Source organism: Henckelia pumila, chromosome 2 (genome assembly GCF_033568475.1).
Source record: "Henckelia pumila isolate YLH828 chromosome 2, ASM3356847v2, whole genome shotgun sequence".
Classification (NCBI taxonomy): Eukaryota; Viridiplantae; Streptophyta; class Magnoliopsida; order Lamiales; family Gesneriaceae; genus Henckelia; species Henckelia pumila.
In genome coordinates this window covers 29,601,432-29,628,128 of record NC_133121.1, presented here as the reverse complement: position 1 = coordinate 29,628,128, position 26,697 = coordinate 29,601,432, and the positions used below count along the sequence as shown (strand labels likewise).

General features: G+C 38.7%; 1 protein-coding gene across 2 annotated transcripts; it reads left to right on the top strand.

The window, feature by feature from the left end:
• The first annotated feature begins 12,524 nt into the window (after positions 1–12,524).
• On the top strand, positions 12,525–26,410 carry LOC140881632 (7-dehydrocholesterol reductase). 2 transcript variants are annotated; one of them, XR_012150026.1, is made up of 14 exons: positions 12,525–12,736; positions 13,093–13,315; positions 13,501–13,556; positions 14,057–14,159; positions 14,256–14,321; positions 14,436–14,549; positions 14,913–15,039; positions 15,157–15,257; positions 15,804–15,929; positions 16,028–16,092; positions 16,348–16,429; positions 16,512–16,594; positions 16,681–16,825; positions 26,185–26,410. XR_012150026.1 is itself a non-coding variant. In XM_073287099.1 (13 exons), the coding sequence occupies exons 1-13, from the start codon at positions 12,642–12,644 to the stop codon at positions 16,745–16,747; spliced, it is 1,308 nt and encodes a 435-aa protein (XP_073143200.1). In that variant the 5' UTR covers positions 12,525–12,641; the 3' UTR covers positions 16,748–16,957. The 2 variants fall into 2 exon arrangements, 1 of the variants encoding a protein (XP_073143200.1); XM_073287099.1 differs by lacking the exon at positions 26,185–26,410 and having other exon boundaries at positions 16,681–16,957.
• The last annotated feature ends 287 nt before the right edge of the window (positions 26,411–26,697 follow it).

Genomic DNA, 26,697 nt, shown 5'->3' with positions numbered 1-26,697 from the left:
GATTTTATGATGCATACATTTGCATCTTGAGCTATCTCTTTTGAGATGTCTGTTAGTAGGGTTTTACCCTATCCGGTTAGTGGATGGACTTCTATCGAATTGGGTCCGGCGTATCCACTGGTATTTTGGTATGTGAGCCACCTCCTTAAGCGACGGCACAGCGTGCTACATACCAGGGCCCGGTCTGTCTTTGTTATCCGATTCTTGACCTCTAGTCAGTAGGCGGTACACTTGCATTCATGTATACTCATACTCTCGTGCTGAGCGTTTTATGCTCACGTCTCGTACTCTGTATTTCTGGACACCCTATTCCATGGGGCAGGTTTGCGATTGGATGAGGCGGGTGGATCCAAGAGGGGCTAGGCAGTGGTTGGCCAGCTGGAGTTTCGTCTAGGTTTTTATTCTATTGTATTTGGGTATTTACAGACTCCTTTCCTTGGGATTGTATTTTTTATTATTGTTTCCGCAGCTTAATTCTGGTTTACTATTTTATTAAGTTAATTGCATGTCTAAGTTCTGTTTAGTAGGTGATCTCGGTAAGGGTCACTACAGTCTATATCTGTTTTTCGTGTTCTTCGTCCATCTTCTTTCGTTCTTCATCTGAGTCAATTCGATTCCAAATTTCAAATTCGTTTATGTGTCAGTCTTGTTGCCCAAGCTTCTTTCTTGTGCTACAAGTTATCTCAAAAAATAAAAAAAAAAGTAATTCGAAAAGTCAAAAAAAAAAGAGAAAAAAAATCGGTCAAAAAAAAATAGAAGACCAAAAATCTTCAAAAAAATAATAGAAGAAGCAAAGTAACTTGTGGCCAATTCCGTTGTCTTTGTTCATCCTTGGGTGAGAGTCAAATTCAATTGTCCATAAAATTCTGTACTTGTATTTGTGCAATCTTTGTGAGTCAATTTTCAAGCGTATAAAAGTTTTTGAACTTGAAGGTTTGATCCTTTACTCTACAAAGCAAAGCCTTACCATAAATTTGAGTGAAAAAAAAGAGTGATTGAGTGATTTGTTTGGAGTGAACTGTGAGAACTTGTGTGAGGAAATTTATTACTAACGATTTTCTTGCAGGTACCATGAATCCTAATAAAGATGCTAGTGAGAGTGTGAACCAAGGAATTTCCAAGGTTCAAATGGATGTGTTGATGGGGCATTTGACTAAGATGATGAGGTCAGAGTTGGAACCTCTTCATAAGCGGATGAGTAAGTTGGAGGAAAGTAGTGGTAGTGGTAGTAGGAGTAAAAGTAGGAAGGTGGATGGTTTTGAGGATGGTGAAGAAAGTTATGATAAAAATTGGGATAGGGAGAGACGAGTACATGGGGCTAGGAATAGACGAGAGGCGGTGCGTGGAAAATATACGGAGGGCAGCAGGGAGGATGGGAATATTAGTAGCATTAAGATGAAAATTCCAGCGTTTCATGGGAAGTCTGATCCGGAGGCATATCTGGAATGGGAGAAGCGTGTGGAGTTTGTGTCTGATTGCCATCACTATTCTGATCTTAAGAAAGTGAGGTTGGCAGTAGTGGAGTTTGTTGATTATGCGTTAATCTGGTGGGATCAATTAGTGACCACTAGACGGAGGTGTGGAGAGCAGCCTATTGAGACGTGGGATGAGATGAAGCGTGTCATGAAGGAGCGGTTTGTGCCTAACCATTATTATCGTTATATGTTTAGGCGTTTGCAGACTTTGAAGCAGGGGTCTAGGAGCGTGGAGGATTACTACAAGGACTTGGAGACCACGATGATCCGGACCAATGTTGAGTAAGATAATGAAGCTACAATGGCTCGATTTCTATGTGGCTTAAATAGGGAGATCCAAGATCAAGTGGAGCTTCGTCACTATTTTGACTTGGATAAGATGGTGCAGATGGCCATGAAAGTGGAGCAACAACTCAAACGAAGAGGAGCTGGTCGAGTGTCTACCGGTGGAGGACCGTCGACTTCATGGCGCCCGAACGTTTCAAAACGAGAGGATAACAAGCCGGTGTCCAACCCAAAATCTGCACCAAATTGGAGGCGCAAAAGCAAGTGATAAAAGGTACATTTGAAACTTCTAATGCTCGGTCTAGATATATTAAATGTTTTAGGTGTCAAGGTATTGGTCATATTTCTAGCCAATGCCCAAATAAGAAATTGATGATTATTATTTCTTGTGGTGATGTGGAGTCTAAAAGTGATGAGAGTGAGAAAAATTGTGATGGTATGCCTGCGTTGGTAGATCCGGATGATGAGGATGGGTTTGGGACTGTTGTTGGTGAATTATTGGTGACTAGGAGAGTGTTACATGCACAACCTAAGGAAGGGGAAGAGAGCTAGAGGGAAAATCTTTTTCATACTCGTTGTTTGTGAATGGGAAGGTGTGCAGACTTATTATTTATGGAGTTAGTTGTACGAATGTGGCGAGTTGTGAACTTGTGGAAAAATTGGGGTTACCTCTTTTAAAGTATCCTCAACCATATAGGTTGCAATGGTTTAATGACTGCACAGAGGTGAAAGTTAACAGGCGAGTTGTGGTGCCATTTTCTATTGGCAAGTATGTTGATGAGGTTTTGTGTGATGTAGTCCCTATGCAAGCGTGTCATATTTTATTGGGGAGACCGTGGCAGTTTGATAGGAGAGTGGTGCATGATGGTTTCAAAAATAAATATTCTTTTGTAATGAACAAAGAACCTATTGTATTATTGCTTATGACTCCAAAGCAAGTGTTGGAGGATCAAATGAAAAAGAAAAAAAGAGATGAGGCCAAAAAAAAGAGTGAACAAAAAAGTGAGATGGTCTTAGAAAAAAATAATGATAAAAAAAGAGATGATAAAAAATTGAGAGAAAAGAGGCCGAGAAAAAAATATACATGGCCCAAAAGAGTGAGTTGATGGATGTTATGAGTTCTCATGTTCCACTTGTGTTGATGTTTTATAAGGAGTTACTCCTTAACACAAGTTATAAAGCCGGAGATCTTCCGAGCAATGTTATTTCTCTCTTGCAGGAGTTCGATGATTTATTTTCGGATGAGCTACCTCAAGGATTACCACCTTTGAGGCGGATAGAGCACCAAATCGACTTGGTACCCAGGAGTGCATTGTCGAATCGTCCAGCTTATAGGAGAAATCCGGACGAGAACAAGGAAATTCAAAGACAGGTAAGTGAACTTCTAGATAAAGGTTTTGTGCGTGAGTCGATATCACCATGTGATGTACCTGTGTTGTTAGTACCTAAGAAAGATGGGTCTTGGCGTATGTGTGTTGATTGTAGGGCTATCAATAATATTACCATCAAGTGTAGGCATCCTATTCCTAGACTAGATGATATGTTAGATGAACTACATGGTGCTAGCATATTTAGCAAAATTGATCTTAAGAGTGGTTATCATCAGATTAGGATGAGAGAGGGAGATGAATGGAAAACTGCGTTTAAAACAAAATATGGTTTGTATGAATGGATGGTTATTCCTTTTGGTTTAACTAATGCACCTAGAACTTTTATGCGTCTAATAAATCATGTTTTGTGTGCATTTATTGGAAATTTTGTGGTGGTATATTTTGATGATATCTTGGTATATAGCAAAAACTTGGATGATCATGTGGAGCATTTGAGAGTCGTACTAATCACATTACGTGCTGAGCATTTATATGCTAACCTGAAGAAATGTGTGTTTTGTACAAGCGAACTCGTATTTCTTGGTTTTGTTGTGAGTGCGCAAGGTGTGAGAGTTGATTAAGAAAAGGTAAGCGCCATTTGAGATTGACCGACGCCTACGTCCATTGGTCAAATTCTAAGTTTTCATGGGCTTGCGAGTTTTTATAGGAGGTTCATGAAGGATTTTAGTACATTGGTGGCACTCATGACTGCGGTTATCAAGAAAAACGTTCCATTTCATTGGGGCGAGGAGCAAGAGAAGTCTTTTAATATCATTAAGCAAAAGTTTATTAATACTCCTTTACTTGTTTTGCCTGATTTTACTAATACTTTTGAGCTTGAATGTGATGCATCAGGTGTAGGAATTGGAGGCGTCTTGACACAAGGGGAAGACCAGTAGCGTATTTCAGCGAGAAGTTTAGTGGAGCGTCCTTGAATTATCCTACCTACGATAAAGAGTCTATGCGTTGGTGAGGATACTTGAGACATGGCAGCATTAATTGAGGCCAAAAGAATTCGTGATTCATACGGATCATGAGTCCTTGAAGCATCTCAAGGGGCAACAGAAACTGAATAAAAGACATGCCAAATGGGTAACGTTCGTGGAAACTTTTCCTTATGTTATCAATTACAAGCAAGGTAAGGAGAATGTGGTAGCGGATGCGTTGTCACGAAGGTACGTGCTCTTAACTACTTTGGTTTCTAAATTTTTGGGGTTTGAACATGTGAAAGAGTTGTAAGCGAGTGATGATGATTTTTGTGAAATTTATGCGTTGTGTATGCGTGGTCCAAAGGATAAGTTTTACATGCATGATGGTTATTTTTTTAAGGAAGATAAGTTATGCATTCCTAGGTCTTCAATTAGAGAATTACTTGTTAGGGAATCGCATAGTAGTGGTTTAATGGGGCATTTTGGTGTGGCTGAAACATATCAAATTCTGCATGAACACTTTTATTGGCCACAAATGAAGCATGATGTTGAAAAAATGTTTGAACGGTGTGTGACTTGTAGGAAGGCAAAGTCTAGATCATAATCACATGGGTTATATACTCCACTTCCAGTATGTAATGAACCATGGGTAGACATTTCTATGGATTTTGTTCTTGGGTTACCGAGATCTAAGAAGGGGAGGGATTATATTTATTTTGTGGTTGATAGATTTCTAAAATGGCACATTTTATTTCATGCCAAAAATCAGATGATGCTTCGCATGTTTCAGATTTGTTATTTAATGAAATTGTCAGATTGCATGGCATGCCTAGAAGTATTGTTTCTGATAGGGATACTCGGTTTTTGAGTTACTTTTGGAAAACATTGTGGTGTAAACTTGGGACTAAGTTATTATTTTCTACTACTTGTCATCCACAAACTGATGGTCAAAATGAGGTAGTAAATAGAACTTTAGGAACTTTGTTGCGCTCTATTATTAAAAGGAACTTGAAAAATTGGGAAGATTGTTTGCCATTTATTGATTTTGCTTATAATCGTAGTGTGCATTCTACTACGAGTTATTCGCCATTTGAAGTTGTTTATGGTTTAATCCATTGACTCCGTTGGATTTGATTTTGTTACCTATGAGTGAAAGGGTTAATATAGATGGGAAGAAGAAAGCTGAATTTGTGAGGAGCTTGCATTAGAAAGTACGTGGAAATATTGAGAAAAAGAATTTGCAGTATACTAAGCAAGCAAACAAGGGAAGGAAGAAGGTTGTGTTTGAACCAGGTGATTGGGTTTGGTTTCACTTAAGAAAAAAGAGTTTTCCGAGAAGAGGCGTTCAAAGTTGTTACCTCAAGAAGATGGTCCTTTTCAAGTCGTGGAACGAATCATCGACAATGCCTACAAACTAGATTTGTCAGGTGAGTATAATGTGATTACTACATTTAATGTTTCTGACTTATCTTTGTTTGATGTAGGAGATGAACGAGATTTGAGGACAAATCCTTTTCAAGAAGGGGAGGATGATGCAATCATGGATAGCTCGCATGTGGATCAAGTGGCAAAGAAAGTTCGAGATCCATTGGAGTTTCCACGTGGACCAATAACGAGGAGCCGAGCTAACAAATTCAAGAAGGCACTTCAAATATTGCTGTTAAATTATCAAGATGGAATGGGAGTACTTGAATATCAATTTGGGAGTTGCCTATGCGTCCTTAAAGTGTTAGAAGTCGAAAAGAATGCAGAAAATAAGTTTGGGACAGACGATGTTTCGCCCGAGCGCCATATATTACCGCTCGAGCGAGAGCCATAAAAGAGTTTCGGGCAGAGAATTTCTCGCTCGAGCGCGGGTTTTGTCCACTCGAGCGAGCTCAAGAGAAAACATGGGGCAGAGTGTTTCTCGCTCGAGCGCGAGTTGTGTCCGCTCGAGCGAGCGAGAATTTTCGGAAAATAACACACACTTCGGCGTATTGTGTGTGTGCGTGGGTTTTTCATAATTTTTGCCTAATTTAAGTATTTTAGACCTACTAGGAAACTTTCTAGATTATATCTTTGATATCTTTAGGCAATATTTTGTTATATATTTTATTTTTTATTGTAAACTATAAATACTTTGTTTATTTTCATTAATAATAATTCAGATTCAGTTTATACACAATATTGAAATTCTGTCAAGAATTTTCTTCAAAGCTTTTCTTTGGTTATTCAAATCAAACTTTTCATAATTTAATTACTTGGAAACGTTTTTCAATTGATTTCTCACTGAATATTGTCAGATACAAGTTATCTGAAGGTTTTCTTTGGTTTCGATTGTTCGTGATTTTTGTTGTTAATCGTTCCGTCGATTAAAGGTGAAAATCCAAATTCTATCAATTTTACTTGTTTCAAGTATTGGAAAAAACTCTTTGGATCTTTTTTTTATTGGTTAGAGGGTGCGATTTAATTTATAGTCGTGTTTTCTAATCATACTCATCAAGATTCATATCACATGGTCGGGAAATTGGTGACTTACGAAGCCAGGAGGTTGCTCAACAAAGACTTCTTCGTGAAGATTTCCATTGAGAAAGGCACTCCGATAAGATTATATTTGAGCTCGAGCTCGATTCGAAGCTCGATAATTTCAAATATTTTGGCTCGAGCTCGGCTCGAAATGAAGTTTGAGATTGGCTCAAAACATTCGAACCTATTCGTGAACTATTTCTCGGATATTATGGTTCGAAAGCTCGAAATGTTCGAAAATGTTCGAAATGTATATATATTTAGTATATAATTATATTATATTAATTAAATATTAAGGCTCGTGAACTATTCGCGAACTATCGAACAGAATAATTTTGGCTCGAGTTCGACTCGAAAAAAGTTCAAACATGTTCGAATTCGACTCGAGATCGATAAACCCCTACATTTGATAGACCTTGTAGTCTTTGAAGGATTCATAGGCAAGGAACATTTTAATGGCTTCCAGTCTAGCGTCTGGAGCATAAATCTCATCATAATTGATTCCTTTCTTTTGCCTGTATCCTTGAGAAACTAATCTTGCTTTGTTTCTAATCACAGTACCATATTCGTTAAGTTTATTCTTGTACACCCACCGAGTACCTATGACAGTTTGATGAGAAGGTCTTGGAACTAAGTTCCAGACATAGTTTCTAGTAAACTGGTTGAGCTCATCTTTCATGGCCTCAATCCAGATACTATCGGTTAGTGCATCATCAATTTTCTTTGGTTCTAATTGAGATATAAAAGCTGCATGTAGAAATTCATTAATCATCTGACCCCTGGTTCTCAAAGGTGCAGATGGATTACCTATCACCAGATTTGGTAGATGATTTTTGGACCACTTGTAGCTTGGTCCAAATGGATCTGCTACATTGGGTTGCACTGATTGGGTTTGATCCTCTGTTAGTTCTTGATCAAGTGCAATCTCAGAATTAGGAAGATGATCTTCTTGTGTCTCTGGATGATGAAGTTCCTCGAGCTCAACTGGTTCAGTTGGGTGATCCTCAACTACATGATCAACTGGATCATTACCCTCAACTGGTGGATCTAGCAAATCCGGTTCTAGAGATTGAAGTGTTCTTCTTATCATTGACATGTCATCCTCACTATCATCCTACAGATTGATTTCTTGAAAGCGATTTGTCAGTTGAGTAACGTCGGTTGGCTTTTCTGAGGAAACTATTTCATCAAAGACAACATGCATAGTCTCTTCAACATTTAGCGTTCTTTTATTAAAGACTCTGTAAGCTTTGCTAATTGAATAATATCCAAGAAAAATACCCTTATCTGACTTTTCATCAAATGCAGTCAGATGATTTTTACCGTTGTTATGGATATAACATTTGCAAGCAAACACCTTGAAGTAAGAAATAGTAGGTTGCTTGTCATTCCAGATCTCATATGGAGTTTTCATATGCTTTTTACATATCATCGATCTGTTCTGAGTATAGCAAGCTATGTTCATTGCCTCTGCCCAAAACCTCTGAAACACCCCAGAATCAGCCAACATTGTTCTAGCAGCTTCCTTTATAGTTCGGTTCCTCTTTTCTGCAACACCATTTTGTTGTGTTGTTCTAGCTGCTGAGAACTCTTGTCTGATTCCATGATGCTCTAAAAATGAAGAAAAAGTTTTATTGACAAATTCAGTTCCCCTATCACTCCTGATTTTGTCAATCTTGTTTGATTTTTCATTAAAAAGTCTTTTGAAAATCTTGATCAATTGGGGAGCAGTTTGGTCTTTTGATTTTAGAAAAATGACTCAGGTGAATCAAGAGTAGTCATCAACAATCACAAGATTGTACTTCATTCCCCCTAAGATTGTTACTGGGATAAGACCAAACAAGTCCATATGAAACAGTTCTAATCATCGGGTTGAAGAATTACACCCCTTGTTTTTAAATGATGACCTACCTTGCTTCCCAAACTGACAAGCTGAGCACACTCTGTCTTTTGAAAACTCGATTTTAGGCAGGCCTGTTACTAACTCAAGCTTAGTCAGACTGGAAATAGCTTTAAAATTAAGGTGGTTCAGTCTCTTGTGCCACAACCAGTTGCGATTGAGATTGGAAGCTACGAGAAAAAGTGGTTTGGTAGACTGAGCATTCTAATAGACTTTGTAAGTATTTCCACATCTGTTTTCTGTCAAAATAATATTTTCAGAAAGATCTTTGACAAGGCATGAGCGTTTCTTAAACTCAACTAAATGCTCATAATCAGACAGTTGACTTATACTGATTAAATTGTACTTCAAATTTTCATTTAGTAATACATCTTTAACAATGATATTATCGTGGATAATCTTACACTTACTCACGATTCTTCTCTGTGAGTTGTCACCAAAGGTGATCTTGGTTCCAGAGCATTTAATCAGTTCAGATAGAAGTTGAGTGTTCCCTGTCATGTGTCTTGAATATCCACTATCCAGGTACCAAACTGCATCATGCGATTCTTCAACTCCTGTTACCTGCATACACAGAGTTGAATAATTTTGGTACCCATATCTATTTGGGTACACGAGGGATTAATTCTTTAGGAACCCAAATATGGATCAGTTTCACTAACTTACCAGTCTCAGTATTCCTAAAAGTTTGTGCATAATTATGTGCTCGAGGTCATGGTGTGTGACAAGCAGTTGATACAAGATGTTTTTTTATCCTTTCCCACGTCATTGAACTGACTGTATCGCTTCTAAACAGGTCGTCTATTGTAGTATTGATTTTGATATCCTTTCATAGGATTTTGTTGAGCCCTACTGACCCGATTAGGGACTCGGTTTGGCTCAACTTTAGTATCCTTGGGAATAAATTCAATACCAAAATTCTTCATGTTCATTAGCTCAACTGGCTTTTCAACTCGAAGGATATATTTTTCATGGACTTCTCCATGTTCATGTCTCATACTGGATCTTACAAAACGTATATATTTAACTTTGCATATATCCAGTTTTGGTAGAGTACTAGGCTCACTAATGCAATCAGTTTTACCAAACCCTAGACCACTCTTGTCTCTTGAGGGTTTCTATAAATCTTGCATTTCTGTCAGCAGGCTTGAAGACTTACTCCATTATCTTACCAGATCGGTCAATTTTTTATTTTCAGCTGTAAGTTTCAAACAGTTTGTCTTCATCTGCTCATTCTCAGTCCTCAGTTTAGCAATCTCTGCTTCAAGACTGATTTTCTCGACTGACTGTTCCCAGTTGTGCTCAGTCGAGGTGTCTTGCAGATCATCTTGCCTTGCTTTGACTTCCTTGAAGGATATGGACAATTTTTGGTACTCGTTGGCCATCTCTCTCCTTCTCAGTCTTAAGTTTTACTAGTTCGTTGTATTGGGGTCCGACCCCTATTTTCTTTTTATGATGTGGTTGTTTGTGATTCCATAGCAGGTCATCCAGGGGATTTGACGCGTCTGGTGGAGCGTCATCTAGTGGCACCTAGTGATTCGAGTGTGGAGTCGAGTTCCCAGATATATATATATATATATATTTATATATATATATATATAGAATTTTGCTATTCTGCCCACCCATCGTGCCCACCTAATGTGCCCACCATGAGGTGGCACTCAACTATTGGACGCACAATTCATCACATCCAATAGTTGAGTGCCACCTCATGGTGGGCACATTTGGTGGGCACGATGAGTGGGCAGAATAGCAAAATTATATATATATCAGATTAGCGAGTTTTATATTTTCCGAGGAGATGCCCCGTATATCTGTATCGATAGTTTGGACTTTGTTTTGAATTGATGTTGGTGTGATCGAGCCTTGCCGGCTCTGCATGTGTTTAGTTCGTGCCAGTGCAACTATAAGTTGTAAAATTGGTAATATGATTTTATTTTCGAGTATATAATGTTTGTTGTGTTGTATATGTTTTTGGGATGTCCTATTTATGGATAGGCCATGCCGAAAGTTATGTAGGTCCAAAACAAAAATTTATAATTTTTTTTCGTTGTTTACACTAATTAATCATGGTTGTTTGATCATTAAATATTAATCAGGACACGGGCCCTTTCATTTGGTGATGGTAATGAGACCATCAGTGATGGCATACCACATGTCATCGTGCAAGGCTGAGAGATGTGCTTCCATCCTTATTTTTCAGTCTTCTTTGGAGAACATAGGAATTTTACTGAATGGTGACATTTTGAGATAGTGTTCAAAGACAAGACAGATCATGCACTCTGATACCACTTGATAGGATCGGTTGAATGTAGAGGGGGTGAATACACCTAAAAAATTTCTCAACTGAAAACAATTAGAATTCAATCGGTTTAGCGACTGAATTCTTACTATCTTGGTATCGATGTAAGTTGACAAACAAGTGAAATGTGCGGAAAAATGTCAACTAACAGATTCTGAACACTGAGTATAAAAGTAAGTGTGAGACTGAATGAATGAGGTAAACTGAAAGAAAGACACAGGTAAATGTTTCTGGATGTTCGGAGATTTCAAAACTCCTATGTCACCCCTTCTTCCTCCTCGGAAGGATAGCACTAGAAGACTTTGAATTTTACAATCAACTTGGAAAACCCCACTCCAAGACTAGGACTTCTATACAATCGTTTATCTAAGAACTCATAGTAATTAACAACAAATACAGTCCTTGACTGAATGTAATACAATGAAATTACAACTCGATTACAGACGCACAAATTGATCCTTCAATGATCGAATGATATATGAGAATTGTGTACTTCGAGTTTCTTGATCAGTTTTGCTATGTGCTTTGAAAGCTTTTAATCAACTGCTTAGAGTGCGAGTTCGTAAAGAATGCGAGAGGGAGAGCTTTCCTCAACTGATCAAAATGCCTATTTATAGGCTTAGGTGCCATTTCAAATATCCTCTGAAATCTTTGAATATTTTCCATTGCATTGTTTGTATCTGCCATGTCATTATTCTCTGCAAAAAGGTACACTCTGAAATCACGACGTTTTGTTGTAGGGTGACAGTGTACGGATAACTCTATCCGCTGAGGTAAACTGAGTGCCAGTCTGAATATTCTCTGAATGTTGTTACTCTAATCATGCGAACTTCATTTGACTAATCGATGGCAGTCTAGTGGGCAGAGAGATAATAGTAGTTTAGCAACTGAGCACATTCGCGGTAGGTAAACTAATGTATCGTTGCAACTGAGTGTGCGAGCAGTTTACTTAGCCACTCTATTTCAGCGATGCGAGCAGTTTAGTAACTTTCGAGCAATCACTAATGCCAAGTTCAGTTTCACGATGTTATCAGTTTAGCGATTTGATGACGTTCGTTCAGTTTGGCTTTGTGATTGCAAAACACCGAAACTTAAAATCTCCAACAGTTAGTATTTAAATTACAATTTGTATTTTTTTATTAGATTTGTTGTGACAAAAATAAATTATTTATGCTTCATTAGTTTGATTATTCTTATTCTATTTGTATTATGGACTGGTCATCTATGATTAATGAGTTTAAGTATTTAATTGAGTTTGTTTTTAGTTTTAGTTTTTTTCTTATTTCAAAACAATTTTTTATGACATTATTTTTAGTTGCAAGAATTCGGAATTTTGATTATTAAATGAAGTAATCGTGTCAATATTTAATAAAAAAAATATTATATAGTACATTCTCCCGAAAATTCGCCTAGGGCATTCAATTTCTGGAGATGACTCTGACAAGAATGTAACGCGTGTATTTGAATACTAGTATATATTAGGTTTGATACGATGAACACCAATTAAAGATACCTTTATGAACACGACTAAAACGACGACACATACATTAATCCAATAAATTGCATCACCCCCACATATTTTCTAGTAGGTGCCCAAAATTAGTATTTACCATAGTTTTCTTTCCAAAAAAAAAAAAAAAGGTATTTACCATAGTTTTATATATTCACACTTTGGGCAAAAAAAATTCAAAGACACTCCTTGTTTTTCTTTGAACACTATATATCTATACATATATACATTTTGGGCAAAAATAAAAATAAAAATCAAAGACCCCGCTTGTATTTCCTCGAACACTCTCCCGTCATTTAGCAGCTAACCAGCTTCACTGGACTGCATCTACCTCGCAGAGAGGAAGACGACGGAAGGGGGGGAAAATGGGGTCCGATTCGAATATGGTGCACTCACCAATGGTGACGTACGCTTCCATGCTATCACTTCTCTCTCTCTGTCCTCCTTTTGTCATTCTACTGTAAGTTCAGACCTCTCTTTTGCGATCTGCTTTTTCTTTGGTTTCCAGTTTATTCATTTTCCAACACTTCTGCCCATCTATTAAGTGGTTGTGGTCCTTTTTTATATGGTTTCAAATCCTGGGCCGGTCAATTCTGGCTATTGGGATCTCTCCAGGCTCTACATTTTCTGGGTTTGGCCGATTTCACGCTTAAGTTTATGCCTGTCGTAGAAAGATTAAAGCTTGATCTAAACCAATCATTTCCATTAACCTGTAATGCCCTATTAGTTTCTGTAGGGGTTCCTAGCCCCAGATTTGTGATTTGGTGCTACTATTAAGTGATGGGATTCATTCGTGGATAATTGAACTGTGCGCAGATGGTATACCATGGTACATGCCGATGGGTCTGTGGTGCAAACCTGGGATAACCTCAGGGAGCAAGGCCTGCAGGGATTCATTAATATCTGGCCAAAACCCACTGCAACTGCATGGAAGATCATTGCTTGCTATGCAGCATTTGAGGCTGCTCTTCAGCTTTTCTTACCTGGGAAAAGAGTCGAGGGCCCGATCTCGCCCGCTGGAAATAGACCTGTGTACAAGGTTGTTATCCCACATGATTATGATTATGAATTTAAAGGTTTGATGATTGTTTATTGCTAACAAAATGCAGTCTATCAGTATAATGAGCGAGTGGGGCGTAGAAACATACATTTTTCCAATAATCAAGTGTTGAATTGCTGTTTAAGTTTCGGTCTCGTAAATTAGTCTTCATTTGCTAACTGCAGGCTAATGGCGTTTTAGCTTATGCCGTGACTTTGATTACTTATATTGGCCTCTGGTGGTAAGATTTTCTTTAAGCATTTGGTTAGCAACTGGCACGCTTAGATTCTTAAGAACTTTCTTCGTGAATATTTTTTCACTTTTGATTACTTTGGAGACTAGGAGTCTTTAACTTTTAAGTTGCTTAAACCATTACCAGTGTGAAATTGTAGAACTTGTTTTGCATCTGATCAAACATGATTAATAATCTTCATCATGTCTAATTCATGTATAGAACTTGATTATCAAATCAATTTTCATTAGTAGTTTATCAAAGCTAATTATTGCAGCTAACTTATTTTCTCCATTTTATCTTATTGTTATTTTCTTTCCAAGATTTTGTGAGGCCTACGTTGGTTGCTCGTTTATTCTCCCCTTATACAGGCTATTAAAAATTTATATAAATGTGCAACTAGTTTCAGATTATGACTCATGGAGTTGTTGAGATGTTTTACCTCCATGTATATTTTCATTCCCCAATCTACTTGTTTATTAAGTTTGTCATTATTATATTGTTTTCAGGTTTAAAATTTTTGAACCCTCATTAGTATATGATCATTTGGGCGAGATTTTTTCAGCACTCATTTTTGGAAGCTTTGTCTTTTGTATTTTATTGTACATCAAAGTAAGTGCTCTTGGCAGTACTCTAGCAAACTTAAAGTCCATCTCAATTATCTAACGACTAACATATATCTAATATTGTGAATAATGTTGCATTAAGGGTCTAATTGCACCATCTTCAAGTGATTCTGGGTCATCAGGAAATATTGTCATCGATTTCTATTGGGTGAGCACTGCAGCAGCTTCCCTTTCAAAGAGATTCTTATAACTAAATTACATGTGGTCTACATCCTGAATTTGCCAAAGATCATGCATCAAATGAGTGATCCACAATTTGCAGGGAATGGAGCTGTATCCTCGCATTGGAAAGAACTTTGATATTAAAGTTTTTACGAACTGTAGATTTGGGATGATGTCCTGGGCTGTTCTTGCTGTGACCTACTGCATAAAGCAGGTAATATTATCATATATTATGATACTACAGCGTAAATAGCCTTTCTTATTACACTTCCTTACCGTCTTATTAAATATTCCACATAAACTAAGTCCAAATGATTGTATATTCAGGCACAAATGAGCTAGAATCCTGTAAATTTCTCTTCGGTTATAATAAGCCAATTGATTCCATGCCAATTCCCTGTCTGTTATTGCCTACCCTGTCATAATGATGATTAGCCGTCCTAGGTATATTCAACTCTTTATTTCATTTTTGTCTGAATGTTTCCATGTATTGCTGCCTCTGATTATGATTCATGTCATTTTAATTTTACGAAAATGTCAAAAATTACCTATCACAGCTATTTTTCTTTTCCTGCAGTACGAAACATATGGTAAGCTGGCTGATTCCATGCTGGTAAATACCATATTAATGTTGGTGTATGTCACAAAATTCTTTTGGTGGGAAGCTGGATACTGGAACACAATGGATATTGCTCATGACAGAGGTCTCTTTTGGATTAGACTTTATGCCTTCTCATTATTGGCCTTATCTTCCCCTAATTTGCTATTGTGGATTTGTGGTTAATCATGCTTCTGTTGAATTTTTATCTGTTCATTTGTAGCTGGCTTTTACATATGTTGGGGATGCTTGGTCTGGGTCCCATCTGTGTATACATCTCCTGGCATGTACCTTGTCAATCATCCTGTAGATCTGGGAATTCAGGTGGCGTAAACACACCTTCTATTAAGAATCCGTGATGGCCAGTAAAATTTACTTTTCTTCCGTGCTAGACATTTCTTTTTACTATGTTTTTAGTCAGAGTTTCACATCAACTGCATTCCCAATTCAGAAGGCTTAAACAATTTCAGGCTTTCAGCTTCACTTTCCTTGAATTAGTCTATAGTGTTAATCGTTGCTGAAACATTTGGCTTCTTTCTGTGCCTTCATAGATTCATTTTATCTTGGTATGATTTGGTAGTTTCACGTAGAACATCATAACAAGATTAAACAAAGGTGGAGTTTGACAAAAGAAAAAAGTTAACCATGCCTCGAAGGCCAGAAAACTGAGCAGCACAGTTAAAACCAATTGAGTGAGAATAGTCTCTTCAGTCCTGTACCTGTCATTATCAAGAATTTTGATAAGTTTGTTGGAGTAATCTCTTCTTATGATGATCGAACAAGCAAAATATGCTACATGCTTATACTTTGTCTCAACATGCAGACTATTTTTTGTGTTTCTAAAATATCCTTATTTATCCTTTTATGCAGCTTGCTCTATATATCTTTTTAGCCGGCGTTCTTTGCATATACATAAATTATGATTGTGACAGGCAAAGGCAAGAATTCCGCAGGACAAACGGCAAATGCTTGGTTTGGGGAAAAGCTCCATCTAAGGTATAAGTGACTGCGCCTGGTTTATACCCCTCAAATGGAACTTAATTTTTTTATATATATTTTCTGTAGATTAAATAATGTGATAATTTGCAATACAGATTGTAGCCTCTTATACAACTACCACTGGTGAGACAAAGACCAGCCTTTTATTGACATCAGGATGGTAAGTTATTTTCTATATATGTGGTCGCTGACAAAGTTGGTTCCAAATATAAATTGTCCTACCCGAATCATATCTTAATAATCACACTGCTTTTGGGCGAAGACAAATTTGTGAAGGTTGTAGTTAGGAATTAATGGATCTCCTGGCCGGTTGATTACCTTGGGAAGTAAAACTTTCTGTAAAAACTTGTTGGCTAATACCCTCTAGATTTAATAGGATTCTTAGATGATATTGCATATTACTTGGTTTACACAGGTGGGGTTTGGCTCGTCACTTTCATTATGTGCCGGAAATATTGGGGGCCTTCTTCTGGACTTTACCAGCTCTGTTTGGGCATGTAAGTGATTACAGTGTAGGGTGGCTTGTGCTTTTTCTCTCTTCCCACAATGATCTTTCTGAAATTGGATCTTTGGTTGCAGTTTCTTCCTTACTTTTATGTGGTATTCCTCACCATTCTTCTTTTTGACCGAGCTAAGAGGGATGATGATCGATGCAGATCAAAGTAAGCACGCTTTGCTCCATTTATGTTAATTCTTATGGTACCTATGAATGATTAATTGAGTTGAAAATGGCTGGGGGACTTGACAGGTATGGCAAGTATTGGAAGTTGTACTGTGAGAAGGTTCCCTACAAGATCGTGCCTGGAATTTACTGATGCTCTTCCAACACATGAATTGTTGTAATGCTATTTCCATTGGTTGTTTGGATTTTGAGTTTCACTCTCACCATGGCTGTTTTTGTAACACCCGGTATTTTTAATTACATAAATCCGCCTGCATAATTAGGATATTTAATTATTTAAATTTATGATTTATGGGTTAAATAATTATGTGAATTATTTATGCATGATTTAATTTATTTTTAAGCATTTAACCCATAATTAGTGATTTTTATGATTTTTAGTATTTTTATTATTTGATCGCGTAGACGGGACCGTGGACGAACGAGATGACAACTTTCCACCCAAATTATTTTATGAGCCTTATTAGAGCCTTAAAATATTATTTTGAGTTTTATTATCTCAAAATTTTAAGTATTTAATTTTATATAATTTTAGGAGTCTTTTTTATTCAAAAATTAGCCAAAATATTGACTTTTTACTATTTTTAAAAATTCCCTACTCTAATATTTCGGGATTTAACTTTCCCATCAGATTATTTTTATTATTAGGAATTTTTAAATAAGTGTTTTATGGTATAATATAATTCTAATTAAGTTATTATCCTAATTAAATTCTATTTAACCTAAAACCCTAAACCTAATATCCCTAACCTCACGTCCCAAAGCCTTAGCCGACATCTCCCTTTTTCTTCAGCACCTCCATCGACTGAACAATCTCCAAGAAGACTCCATAGCCGATCCTCTTCAAAGTTTTAAGGTTTCTCGTCGCCCGTCGTCCCGGAAACGTCCTACGTGCGTACTAAATTGATTTCTACGGTGAAAGGCATGTTTTATTTCATCTTTATTTCACCATATCAGTGTTATATGTGCATGTTGTGTATGCATCAAGATCCTTAAGAACTTTTCAAAAAATGGCATGAGTTTGTTGAGTACCTCACGTTTTTTTTTTCATTGGTTGGCATCATCTCACGTTTTTTTTTATTGGCAAGGGCGGTTCATGGCTGCTGGCAGGGGTCTTCATGGGTGTGTGAGGGTCCCTAGGGTCGGCCTAAACCAGGGCTAAGGGCTGGAGATGGCTAGGAAGAGGCTGGGCATGGCTGCACAAAACCTATGCTGTTCGCGCAGGTTTAGGGGTTCAAGGAAGGGAGCTTCGTTCTCCTTCCTCAGACCACGGTTTAGGGTAAGGCCGGTTGGGTTAGAACCCCATTTGAGTTTTCTAAGTTTTTGCAGAAGGTTGCATGGGCTTTCGTGGTCGGAGCTTCGAGGACGAAGGGTTTTCCCGCAGCTGCTCGGGTCTGCGCGACAGTGCAGAAGGGCCGGGTTGCAGGGCTCCGTTCTCACTCCATAGTCGACGGTTTGGGCTGGTTCTTGGCTTGTTGGAAAGGTCTGGATGTGAGCTAAGTCCTAGGGGTGGTGCTCCGGCCGGTGGGTGGCCGGAGCATGGCGGCCGCCGGCGTTCTTTGCAACTGCTCGTGGCCGCAGCAGTGCAGGGAAGAGGGTGATCGAGTTGGGGCTTTGGGAGTGGTTCCGGGTCGGGTCTTGGGTCCGGGTCGGGGCGGTTAGGTAGTGGGTCGGGTTAGTGAGTTCGGGTCCGAGTTTGGTGGGCCGGGCTCGAGTCTTTTTATTTTTAAAGTATTTTACGAATTTATGTGTTTTTGGGTCAAATAAATTGAAATAAAATTATTTGGACTCCCAAATAATTTTATTTGGACTTTTAAAATTTTAATTAAGTTAGTCCATTTATTTTATGGGCTTTTGGGCCCATAAAATTTAATGGGCCAGTCTTTGGGTTTTTGGGCCCAATGAGCCAGTTTAAGTGTTATTGGGCTTAGTGTAATTTTAATGGGCTTTATTAATTTAATTGGGCTTAGAATAATTATTTGGGCTTAAAGTTTGAAATAATGGGCTTAAGTATGTTAATGGGCCAGATTTAAGTTAATGGGCTTGTGTGTAGAGCCAGCAGTCCAGGACCATCCATGAGAAAATTTGCATGTGTCCTGAATATATATTTAATTATTTATATGCATTTAAGTTATTTTAATATTTATATGTTAGTAAGAAATTAAATTAAATATATATGATGGACACACATTTTATTCAAGTACATGCATTCATGAAATAATATTTTATGCATGATTTAATGTTTAAGTTGAGCAATAAAAATATTTTATGTTGGAAGTTGAAGTAGTGTGACAATTTAAGGGGGATTCGTCCCCATATGATTGAAGGGCAGTTTACTGCCAATTTAAGAGGTGATTCGTCACCGGCCACGTACGTAGGTTTCCACGCTGATCAGTATTTAATGTATGATTCAAGGTTACACTACGGATACAACCAGGCTATGTTAGAAAATAAATTGCTCAATAATGTTATGTATTATGTTATGTATTATGTTTATTTAAGTAAGTTATGTTATGTAATTTTTAAGCATGCTCATTCATGTATATGTATGTATTAGTATTAAATTGGTTTAAATTATTTTAAACCCTTGTTATGTTAGCATGTTGGGCCTCTAGGCTCACTACACTGGTATGGTGCAGGTGAGTTCGTTGAGGATGACATTGTACCCACCGGAGGCGAGGACGTATGAGCATGCATGCAGTGGCCCCGTGACCGTGAAATATTCTGAGTCGCTATGCATGTTATTGTTCTTGTCAGCATGATACATTTTTATTATTTTCAGTGATTGAGGGTCTAGAATATTTATTTAATATTTTCAGTGCATGCAAACTTTTATTTACTTATGCAGTATATTTTTAATTAATGTTTGACTCAGATATTTATTATATTTTTAAGAATGCATTTTTATTTAAGTATTTAATTGTTTATTCATTTTAAATATTTTTATTCTGTGCATATATGTATGGGCATATATGTACATATTTTATTTAGTAAGTATAAAAAAAAAATTCCGCATATTTATTTATTATAGAGTTAGGGTCGTTTCAGTTGGTATCAAAGCACGGTCCTCGGAGGGGTCATTACTGCTATGCGAGCTCAGAAGTCCACGCTACCGGTCTGTAAGTTTTAAGTGTTTATAGTATGATTTATTTTTAAGAATTTAAGTTAGCATTAATTTTAAACCACTTAGTTATGCATGGCGATTTACGTAAAAAAATATGGGGTGATCCAATATGCCTCGGAGACGAGTAGTCCTTAGGTGTGAAATTGGGTAAACTAAGATTTTGGTGCAGCTACTTGGAAATATTTTCTGCGTGCAGGGAGAATTCTAGTAGGAGGAAATTCCACGTTTGCGTTGCTAGATTCAGGAGCTACGCATTCGTTTATCTCCCTGGAGTTTATCCGGCGGGTAGGCATCACACCTGAGAGTAGTGACAGTGGGTATGATGTTACTATGCCGTCAGGGCAGATTATGTCTACCTCGAAGGTTATTCGAGGACTGGAGTTAGAGCTGCAGGGACACTCCATTCGAGCAGATGTAGTAGTCTTGCCTTTGAGTGGTTTTGATCTTATTTTGGGTATGGACTGGTTGACAGTCAATGGAGCTTCGATTGATTTTCGTCGGAGATCAGTGTCAGTGAGACCTACAGGGGGCGACCCGTTCACTTTTCATGCATCTCAGAGCAGTGATATTCCTCAGGTGATATCCTATATTCAGGCGAGGAAGTTGTTGAGACGGGGTTGCCAGGGGTTTCTAGCGAGTATTGTCACGACTTCAGAGCCATCTAGCAGATCATTATCAGAGTTAGAGGTGGTTCGTGACTTTCCGGATGTCTTTCCGGAGGATGTGGCAGGAATTCCACCAGTAAGAGAGGTGGAGTTCAGTATTGACTTAGTGCCAGACACCGTGCCTATCTCTAAGGCACCGTACAGGCTTGCTCCTACCGAGATGAAAGAGTTGAAGGAGCAGATTCAGGAGTTGTTAGAGAAAGGCTTTGTTCGACCTAGCTTTTCTCCTTGGGGAGCTCCGGTGTTGTTTGTGAAGAAGAAGGATGGCAGTATGAGACTGTGCATCGATTACCGAGAGCTTAACAGAGTCACAGTGAAGAACAAGTATCCACTGCCGAGGATAGAGGACTTGTTTGACCAGTTGCAGGGAGCTTCAGTGTTCTCCAAGATCGATCTGCGATCTGGTTACCATCAGTTGCGTGTTAGGGATGCAGATGTGTCCAAGACTGCTTTCCGGACACGATATGGGCATTACGAGTTCTTAGTGATGCCATTTGGGTTGACCAATGCTCCAGCGGTTTTCATGGATCTCATGAACCGAGTCTTTCAGCCATATCTGGATCAGTTCATCATAGTCTTTATTGATGATATTTTGATCTATTCTAGGAGCATCGAGGAGCATAGACAGCACCTTCAGACCGCATTGCAGACTTTGAGGGAGCATCGGTTGTATGCCAAGTTCAGCAAGTGCGAGTTTTGGCTTGAGCAGGTGGCATTTCTTGGCCACATTATTTCGAGAGATGGAGTTGCAGTCGATCAGTCTAAGGTGGAGTCAGTGCAGAATTGGGGCATTCCGAAGAATGCTTCAGAGATTCGCAGTTTCTTGGGTTTGGCCGGATACTACAGGAAGTTCATCAAGGGTTTTTCCTCTATTGCAGTACCCTTGACTTCCTTGACCAAGAAGAATGCGAAGTTTATATGGAGTTCAGACTGTCAGAGGAGCTTCGATCAGCTGAAGGAAGCACTCACTACAGCACCAGTGTTAGCGATGACAGTACCACATGAGGAGTTAGTGGTTTACACCGACGCGTCTAAACTTGGTTTAGGCGCAGTGCTTATGCAGTGTGGTAAGGTTATTGCGTATGCGTCGAGACAGTTGAAGATTCATGAGCAGAACTACCCGACGCATGACTTGGAGTTGGCAGCAGTGGTCTTCGCTTTGAAAATCTGAAGGCACTATCTTTACGGCGAGAAGTGCAAGATTTTCACCGATCACAAGAGCCTCAAGTACTTCTTCACCCAGAAGGAGTTGAACATGAGACAGCGCAGATGGTTGGAGTTGGTGAAGGACTATGATTGTGACATTAGCTACCATCCGGGTAAAGCTAATGTAGTGGCCGATGCTTTGAGTCGGAAGTCATCAGTGGTATCATGTTTGACTGTGCAGCTACCACTACAGACCGAGATTCAGAGATTTGGTTTGGAGTGCTATCCGAGTGGCCATGCACCGAGCTTGTCAGTGTTGACGGTGCAACCAGTTCTGCGAGATCGGATTAGAGAGGGGCAGTCCACTGATGAGGAGCTACAGCGATGGAGACAGAGAGATGAGGCTAGAGGTAATCTCTTGTATACAGTGGAGGATGGCATCGTTCAGTACCGTGGGAGGATGTGGGTACCGAACGTTGATCAGTTGAGAGCCGAGATTCTAGCAGAGGCTCATGCATCTCCGTACTCCATTCACCCCGGAAGTACGAAGATGTACCGAGACTTACAGTTATCGTATTGGTGGCCCTGGATGAAGAGTGACATCGGGAGAGTGGTGTCAGAGTGCTTGACTTGTCAGCAAGTCAAAGCAGAGCATCAGCGTCCAGCAGGACTTCTTAGACCTCTCCCTATTCCGGAATGGAAATGGGAGAATATTACGATGGACTTTGTAGTTGGCTTACCGAGGAGTACTAGAGGGTGTACAGCGATTTGGGTGATTGTGGATAGACTCACCAAGTCAGCTCATTTCTTGCCGGTAAGGACTACTTACACCTTGACACAGTATGCAGAGCTTTACATCAGAGAGATTGTTAGACTGCATGGCATACCAGTGTCTATCGTGTCAGACAGAGATCCGAGGTTCACCTCAGCGTTTTGGAAGAGTCTGCACACAGCTTTGGGGACTAGACTTTTGTTCAGTACAGCTTTTCATCCCCAGACAGATGGTCAGTCCGAGAGAGTGATCCAGATTCTCGAGGATCTTTTGAGAGCTTGTGTTATCGATTTTCGAGGATCTTGGGAGACTAGACTGCCATTAGTGGAGTTTACCTATAACAACAGCTTTCAGTCGTCTATAGGTATGGCTCCATATGCAGCACTCTATGGGAGGAGATGCAGATCTCCGGTGCATTGGGATGAGGTTGGAGAGAGGATTTTGTTGGGTCCAGAGATTGTGCAGCAGACAGCTGACATTGTGACGCAGATTCGAGACAGGATGAGGACTGCGCAGAGTCGGCAGAAGAGTTATGCGGATGCCAGACGACGCGATTTGGAGTTCGCGGTAGGTGATCACGTATTCTTGAAGGTGTCACCTATGAAGGGAGTAGCGCGTTTTGGGCGGAGAGGCAAGCTTAATCCGAGATACATAGGGCCATTCGAGATCTTGGAGCGAGTTGGCACGTTGGCCTATCGTTTAGCTCTACCTCCAGGGCTAGCGGCAGTGCACAACGTATTCCATGTATCCATGCTTCGGAGATATGTTTCCAACCCGTCGCATGTGTTGGATTTTGAGCCCTTACAGTTGCCGCCAGATCTTGTTTACGAGGAGAGACCAGTGCGGATTTTGGCTAGAGAGGAGCGGAGGCTTAGGACGCGGGTCATACCGATGGTCAGAGTCCAGTGGCTGAATCACTCGGAGGAGGAAGCTACTTGGGAGACCGAGGAGGATATGAGGACTCGCTACCCGGAGTTGTTCGGGTAAGTACTTTAATTTCGAGGACGAAATTCAATTTAAGGGGGGGAGAATTGTAACACCCGGTATTTTTAATTACATAAATCCGCCTGCATAATTAGGATATTTAATTATTTAAATTTATGATTTATGGGTTAAATAATTATGTGAATTATTTATGCATGATTTAATTTATTTTTAAGCATTTAACCCATAATTAGTGATTTTTATGATTTTTAGTATTTTTATTATTTGATCGCGTAGACGGGACCGTGGACGAACGAGATGACAACTTTCCACCCAAATTATTTTATGAGCCTTATTAGAGCCTTAAAATATTATTTTGAGTTTTATTATCTCAAAATTTTAAGTATTTAATTTTATATAATTTTAGGAGTCCTTTTTATTCAAAAATTAGCCAAAATATTGACTTTTTACTATTTTTAAAAATTCCCTACTCTAATATTTCGGGATTTAACTTTCCCATCAGATTATTTTTATTATTAGGAATTTTTAAATAAGTGTTTTATGGTATAATATAATTCTAATTAAGTTATTATCCTAATTAAATTCTATTTAACCTAAAACCCTAAACCTAATATCCCTAACCTCACGTCCCAAAGCCTTAGCCGACATCTCCCTTTTTCTTCAGCACCTCCATCGACTGAACAATCTCCAAGAAGACTCCATAGCCGATCCTCTTCAAAGTTTTAAGGTTTCTCGTCGCCCGTCGTCCCGGAAACGTCCTACGTGCGTGCTAAATTGATTTCTACGGTGAAAGGCATGTTTTATTTCATCTTTATTTCACCATATCAGTGTTATATGTGCATGTTGTGTATGCATCAAGATCCTTAAGAACTTTTCAAAAAATGGCATGAGTTTGTTGAGTACCTCACGTTTTTTTTTTCATTGGTTGGCATCATCTCACGTTTTTTTTATTGGCAAGGGCGGTTCATGGCTGCTGGCAGGGGTCTTCATGGGTGTGTGAGGGTCCCTAGGGTCGGCCTAAACCAGGGCTAAGGGCTGGAGATGGCTAGGAAGAGGCTGGGCATGGCTGCACAAAACCTATGCTGTTCGCGCAGGTTTAGGGGTTCAAGGAAGGGAGCTTCGTTCTCCTTCCTCAGACCACGGTTTAGGGTAAGGCCGGTTGGGTTAGAACCCCATTTGAGTTTTCTAAGTTTTTGCAGAAGGTTGCATGGGCTTTCGTGGTCGGAGCTTCGAGGACGAAGGGTTTTCCCGCAGCTGCTCGGGTCTGCGCGACAGTGCAGAAGGGCCGGGTTGCAGGGCTCCGTTCTCACTCCATAGTCGACGGTTTGGGCTGGTTCTTGGCTTGTTGGAAAGGTCTGGATGTGAGCTAAGTCCTAGGGGTGGTGCTCTGGCCGGTGGGTGGCCGGAGCATGGCGGCCGCCGGCATTCTTTGCAACTGCTCGTGGCCGCAGCAGTGCAGGGAAGAGGGTGATCGAGTTGGGGCTTTGGGAGTGGTTCCGGGTCGGGTCTTGGGTCCGGGTCGGGGCGGTTAGGTAGTGGGTCGGGTTAGTGAGTTCGGGTCCGAGTTTGGTGGGCCGGGCTCGAGTCTTTTTATTTTTAAAGTATTTTACGAATTTATGTGTTTTTGGGTCAAATAAATTGAAATAAAATTATTTGGACTCCCAAATAATTTTATTTGGACTTTTAAAATTTTAATTAAGTTAGTCCATTTATTTTATGGGCTTTTGGGCCCATAAAAGTTAATGGGCCAGTCTTTGGGTTTTTGGGCCCAATGGGCCAGTTTAAGTGTTATTGGGCTTAGTGTAATTTTAATGGGCTTTATTAATTTAATTGGGCTTAGAATAATTATTTGGGCTTAAAGTTTGAAATAATGGGCTTAAGTATGTTAATGGGCCAGATTTAAGTTAATGGGCTTGTGTGTAGGGCCAGCAGTCCAGGACCATCCATGAGAAAATTTGCATGTGTCCTGAATATATATTTAATTATTTATATGCATTTAAGTTATTTTAATATTTATATGTTAGTAAGAAATTAAATTAAATATATATGATGGACACACATTTTATTCAAGTACATGCATTCATGAAATAATATTTTATGCATGATTTAATGTTTAAGTTGAGCAATAAAAATATTTTATGTTGGAAGTTGAAGTAGTGTGACAATTTAAGGGGGATTCGTCCCCATATGATTGAAGGGCAGTTTACTGCCAATTTAAGAGGTGATTCGTCACCGGCCACGTACGTAGGTTTCCACGCTGATCAGTATTTAATGTATGATTCAAGGTTACACTACGGATACAACCAGGCTATGTTAGAAAATAAATTGCTCAATAATGTTATGTATTATGTTATGTATTATGTTTATTTAAGTAAGTTATGTTATGTAATTTTTAAGCATGCTCATTCATGTATATGTATGTATTAGTATTAAATTGGTTTAAATTATTTTAAACCCTTGTTATGTTAGCATGTTGGGCCTCTAGGCTCACTATACTGGTATGGTGCAGGTGAGTTCGTTGAGGATGACATTGTACCCACCGGAGGCGAGGACGTATGAGCATGCATGCAGTGGCCCCGTGACCGTGAAATATTCTGAGTCGCTATGCATGTTATTGTTCTTGTCAGCATGATACATTTTTATTATTTTCAGTGATTGAGGGTCTAGAATATTTATTTAATATTTTCAGTGCATGCAAACTTTTATTTACTTATGCAGTATATTTTTAATTAATGTTTGACTCAGATATTTATTATATTTTTAAGAATGCATTTTTATTTAAGTATTTAATTGTTTATTCATTTTAAATATTTTTATTCTGTGCATATATGTATGGGCATATATGTACATATTTTATTTAGTAAGTATAAAAAAAAAATTCCGCATATTTATTTATTATAGAGTTAGGGTCGTTTCAGTTTTTGAGTTGTTTTTTTCTCCATTTTGGACTTACCTAGGGTGCCGCTCCATTTTCCAATTATTTGACATCTAGAAAAATATAAATTCATTTTATATATCCTACTATCTACTATCATAAAACTTTTGATCTCTAAAATTTAAAATTATCACGTACGACAATGTGATGAGAGATAGTTGAAATGACTGAGCATGTGAAGCTTGAGATCAAAATCTAAACTTCGAATCTCTTTAAACATTTCTGTGCTTGAGCGTGTTAACAATCTTCGGCGGATTTATCTGATGTCTGGTTTGTATGATAGTTATATCCAGTGTTTGTTCAATGTACACCCAGAAAATAGTAACGTGGGTTACTCGTAATAAAAAAAAATATCACGTACGAGGAGGATTAATTTTTGTAAAAATCATTGCAATTGGAATATTGACTTTATATATAAAAAAAAAAAAATTTGATCTTTAATTTACTAGAACCTTAAGCCTTCTCAATAATTTTTTATATATTATTTTCAAATCAA